This window comes from Synchiropus splendidus, chromosome 8, assembly GCF_027744825.2.
Source record: "Synchiropus splendidus isolate RoL2022-P1 chromosome 8, RoL_Sspl_1.0, whole genome shotgun sequence".
NCBI classification, from domain to species: domain Eukaryota; kingdom Metazoa; phylum Chordata; class Actinopteri; order Syngnathiformes; family Callionymidae; genus Synchiropus; species Synchiropus splendidus.
Window position 1 is genome coordinate 10,747,089 of NC_071341.1, and position 5,841 is coordinate 10,752,929.

General features: G+C 37.3%; 1 protein-coding gene across 1 annotated transcript; it reads left to right on the top strand.

The window, feature by feature from the left end:
• Positions 1-5,312, top strand: p2ry2.1 (purinergic receptor P2Y2, tandem duplicate 1). The gene is made up of 5 exons (XM_053873152.1): positions 1-157; positions 2,398-2,748; positions 2,830-2,998; positions 3,828-4,173; positions 4,238-5,312. Exons 2-5 carry the CDS (start codon positions 2,415-2,417, stop codon positions 4,424-4,426), a joined length of 1,038 nt encoding a protein of 345 aa, XP_053729127.1. The 5' UTR covers positions 1-157; positions 2,398-2,414; the 3' UTR covers positions 4,427-5,312.
• Positions 5,313-5,841: the final 529 nt, after the last annotated feature.

Genomic DNA, 5,841 nt, shown 5'->3' on the forward strand with positions numbered 1-5,841 from the left:
CGTTTGATCCGCTCGCCGCCAGCAGGTTCGGAGCATGTCAGAGATCTAAAGAGGAGGGCATCTGGTAGCTGTTAAATACAACTGCAGTTGTTTTTAAGCGAAGCTTCAAGGAGCTACTGAGATGTGGATTACACGGGAATAGGTGGACTACAGTTTGGTAAGTTTGTCATTTTGGTGGATTTCAAACAAAGCGGAAGAACAATTTGCTTTTATATCTGATGAAAACATCAAAGATACATGTGTGAAGTTGGAGTTACACACAGACCTGTTGTTGTAAAGATCAGACGAAGGTAGAGCTACGGTTGCTACGGTCTCCTCAAAGGTAGGAAGGATAGCTTCCTGACGGAAATGTCCCCCATAATCTGGTTTTGAACTGTAAACTGGGTTATTTCAATCTCCTCTTCTCGTTTCATTTGACATTTACTTGATTTACACTGCTTTGTATTATGTTGTATTGCTGCTGATTCACGACATATGAGGGCAGCACTTCATCTTACAGTGAAGAGAGATTGGAGAGGAGCCGCGTGATGAACAAGAAGAACCTTGTGTGGTCTTGTTCCCCCACACCTCAACTTCAGAGGGGCAAGCTTGAGAGTATCAGAGAATTTGGATTAGTTCATTGTACACAGCTGTCTGGATGTTTTCATTGTGCTGTTTGTTAAGGGCTGTTTCCACTTTATCTACATTTATCTATATATAAATTTCCTCGACTTGATGAGTGTTTATTTTGCTGTTATTTTGATTGGGCATTGTGTCCTCTAGACCTGATTCTTAACCATGGTTGGGCTGCGAACACCCCTAGACGGCCGCTAGAATTTTTATTTTTTTACACCTTTGGGCCGTGAGGGCCACCAGACGCTCAGTTTTAATACATTTAGCCACGTATGGTGGCAGTAGTGTGTCACTGAATTAACTTGACAGCTGCAAATCTGGGATAGTGAACAACTATGGAGGAGTTCTGAAAAGAAAAAAATGATATAGAAAAAGTGATGTCGCCGCCAACAGTAAAGCAGTTTTTAAAATTCATTTTATGTCGATACTTTCTGTTACACTTTACTTATATCCTCTTTAAAATATATTATTTTTATTTTATGGTATTTAGACATGGATTTATTGTATTTATTGTATTTATTTTATTCAGATGTTGGTTTATATATGTGTGACAAGTTTGTATCTTAAATTGTCAGAATCTTCTTGTGTTTATTTGTAAATACATTCATTTGATTTATGAACTGTATTATATAATAAAATAATGCAAACAAAATACAATAACATTATTATTATTATTATTATTATTATTATTGTTATTATTATTATTGTTATTGTTATGTTATATTCTATATAACATACTGAGGAATATTAATAATGATATACAATTTTTAACTTCTATTGTGTTGTTTATGTGTAGTAAGTACTTGGTGTAAGTATTCATTATCAGTATCCTGTATCTTGTACACTACTCGTTTAAAAAAAAAATAAAAATAAAAAATAAAATATATATATATATATATATATATATATATATAGTTAGTCATAGTAGTATGTTTGAAAAGAAAAAAATGATATAGAAAAAGTGATGTCGCCGCCAACAGTAAAGCAGTTTTTAAAATTCATTTTATGTCGATACTTTCTGTTACACTTTACTTATATCCTCTTTAAAATATATTATTTTTATTTTATGGTATTTAGACATGGATTTATTGTATTTATTTTATTCAGAATTTTATTCATTTTTTTTTTCCAATTTTCTCAACAGTTTGCATTAAGTGTATTTTTTTGATAGTAAATTTGATGAATAGGACATTCACGTGGTTCGGCTGCTGGTTGGTCTTTTCAACGACAAATAAATATCTTTGCGATGATCACATGGTTTCATGTCATTTTACAAGGTTTTGGTTTGTTTACGTGTCGTTTAAATGTAAGTTGATTAAATATGGTTATTGATCACAAATGACACTGAAGTGAGAATCAACAGGTTGTGAGAGACCAAACTATTCAAATGAGCGAAAACACAAATACTGATGGCAGTAAAAATGAAATAAACACTACTGTCTTTAGCATCTGTCATTGTGTTGGTTGCCAAGATCATAAATGTCCTTGAAGACTAAGAATTAAAAAGCTGTAGGTAAACAGCTGGTGCTCTGGTCCTGTTCTTCAGAGTGGGAAAAGTTAACTCTGTTCAGAAATATAGTTTGACTTTGAACTTTTACTGCTAGAAAACCCTGATACTACTGCATTCTAATACAAAAACTCCTCTATTCAGGTGTAATAATTCTGTCATTAACCTTTGTAGCTCCAAAAGTAAAAGCAAATAAACAGGTCTGTGGAAGCGACACTGCTTAAAACAACTCAGTTCTGCTCAGTTCTTTGCATTTTCTCATCTCTATTTCCCCGCAGGTGCTCCTCCACTCATTATGAACATTCCGCTCAACGAAACCGGCCCCGCCACCAACAGCGGCTACCACTGTAAATTCCAGGAGGATTTCAAATACATCTTGCTTCCAGTCAGCTACGCCTTGGTGTTCGTGGTGGGCCTGGCTCTGAACGCCACAGCCCTGTTTGTGATGGTCTTCAGGACTAAAAAATGGAAAGCCTCCACGGTCTACATGTTCAACCTGACCACCTGCGACACTCTCTACGTCCTCACGCTGCCGTTCCTCATCTACTACTACGCCGATGAAAACGACTGGCCCTTCAGTGAGCCGCTGTGCAAGATCATTCGCTTCCTGTTCTATGCCAACCTCTACGGTAAATAGATCTAGCTCACACACGTGGATGGGAAAAGTAGAGGTAAAAACTGGAGGAAATGAGGGATGCTCTCTCTTCTAGGGTCCATTCTTTTTCTGAGCTGCATCAGCCTGCATCGCTTTGTTGGCATCTGCTACCCGGTCCGCTCTCTCTACTGGGTCAGTGCCCGTCGGGCCAAGCTGGTGTCAGTGGCTGTCTGGGCCTGTGTCCTGCTCTGCCAGGCTCCCATCCTCTACTTCTCAAGAACCAGGTGACAAAAATCGGCATTTATTTTTCCTCGCCGTTTAAATTAAGCACAGGTGAGACTGGACCGGACTGGGCCCGGACATTACATGATACCGCTGTCCAGCCACGCGAGAATGTGAAAATGATGTTTAGACATGAAGATTTTAAACGCCTTTTTAGTAAGATGTCGGTTTATATATGTATGACAAGTTTGTATCTTAAATTGTCAGAATCTTCTTGTGTTTATTTGTAAATACATTCATTTGATTTATGAACTGTATTATATAATAAAATAATGCAAACAAAATACAATAACATTATTATTATTATTATTATTGTTATTGTTATTGTTATATTCTATATAACATACTGAGGAATATTAATAATGATATACAATTTTTAACTTCTATTGTGTTGTTTATGTGTAGTAAGTACTTGGTGTAAGTATTCATTATCAGTATCCTGTATCTTCTACACTACTCGTTTTGAAAAAAAAAAAATATATATATATATATATATATATATATATTTATATATATATATATATATATATATATATATATATATATAAATATATATATATATATATATATATATATATATATATAATATAGTTAGTCATAGTAGTATGTTTATTAATAGTAGTAGTAGTAGTAGTAGTAACAGTAGTAGTAATAGCAGTAGTAGTAGTAATAATTAATTATTATTGTGTATTATTGTGTTTTTTTCTATACACAGTTTTGTGTATTTTCATTTTAGATACCCTGTTCACCACAATTAATCATACTTTTCTGAATATTTCCTCTTGAACATTTGCCTCTAAATTCAATGGTAGAATCACCATTTTTGCACAGGGACGTGGACACGGAGAGGATTTGCTACGACACGACCAGCCCCGAGCTCTTCGACGACTTCTTGGTGTACAGCTCGGCCGTGTCGGTGGTGATGTTTGCCCTGCCCTTCATGGTGGTGATGGTCTGCTACGGCCTGATGGTCAGGAAGCTTCTGGAGCCCGGCTGGGGCTCTGACGGAGGAGCTGAGGGAGAGAGGGGACGACAATCGGCACAGAAATACAAGCAGAAATCAGTGAAGATGATCATCATTGTTCTGGCGGCATTCATGCTCTGCTTCCTCCCCTTCCACCTCACCAGAAGTCTCTACTACTCTTTCAGATACCTAAAGCAGATGGACCCTTCACAGGTAAGAGGACGTGTTGAAGATATGAATGAAGATAAAATGTGACTGTGTTGTATTTGTCCTCCAGATAAGCTGTAAAATGCTGGAAGGCTCCAGTATCGCCTATAAAGTCACCCGTCCCTTCGCCAGTGCCAACAGCTGCGTGGATCCCATCCTGTACTTCCTGGCCGGACGCGACACACGCAGCAACCTCACCAAGACAGTCAAGTCAAAACTACTGGCGCGGAAATTTGTGACGCAGTCAACAGAACTTTGAGCGCCATCCTAAACTCGCTGTCACAGGGGGATCATGGGACATACCCGTGCCAGAATGGAGACCAAACTCGTACAAGCTCAAACAGACAAACATTTTTTTGTTCGCCCAAAATGGTTGTTCAGCACCTAAAGCTGTCTACACACGCCAACGTACAACTGATCCTCACCACTGCAACGTCACAGTCGGATGCAAATGAAAACAGTGGGAGCTGAAGGACCTGGACTGAAGAATCCAACAGGTATAACAGTATCACCTTACATCATTCTTCAATCATGGTTTTTCTAGTCATGTGCTGGTGAGGCTTCAATATACTGTTGCCGTTGTAAGTGCGCAGTAGGTGGCGCCACTGATAGTGTGAGGTTTCGTCGAACTGGTTGTTCAAATCCAAAGATTTTGGAGCAAACAGTGCCATCTAGTGGGCTCTGAAAATAAGGACACTGTTTCATGAAGCCTCATTGTGTAGAACAGAGCAGGGACGGTGGCAGTGAGCAGGCTGAAGGACCCAGGTGAGACAGCAGCAACACAATGAGATCTAAATCATTTCAAATGAAAATGTCACGAGTAAACAGCTTAAATAAGGAATTCAGAGGACACCTCGGTTTCAATATCCAAGTACTGCAATGAACATGAAACGTCATGGTCATTCATGGCCCCGGGCTCAGAAGAACTCCCACCACTCCAATATTGCACAGACCATGTGTGGCAGAGTGGAAGGTCAAAATGAATCTTGTTTACCTGATTCAACATGGTCACTTCGAAACAGCAGAGAAACACCAATGCTGTTGTGAGTGTGACGCTTCTGAACTAAAACGACGGAAAGAAACGGGGGAAAAAAAGATGTCTTAATATATTGAAGCCTTTTCAAGTGTCAATGTTTGAAGGAAATGTTTGGAGTTTGTTAATTATTTTAAATAAACATCTATGTTGATTAACCTCTCGTTTTTTTTAATCCAAGAAAAGAACATCTAGTTACATTCACCTATTTGTTACATCTATAATTCCAAAGTCGTGTGCTATATATATATATATATATATATATATATAAAACCATATATATATATATATATATTTTTTTTTTTTTTTTTTTTACAAGAATAAAATGAAAACGGTAATAAACCAACAAGTCTTGATAAGATACCTTCACCTTACCTTATAGAATACAGCAACATTTAAACAGACATGCAGCGGAAAAGCCGGAAATGCCAGATCACTTTACGTCAAATAAAATACACACTTGAAACAACCACTAGAGGGCAATATATATATATATATATATATATATATATATATATATATATATATATACACACACACACACACACACACACACACACACACACCATGCGGTTTCAATGAGCAGCACATCGATGTTGCATTTTATTCTTTATTGAAAATATACAGAAAATGTTCTTGTA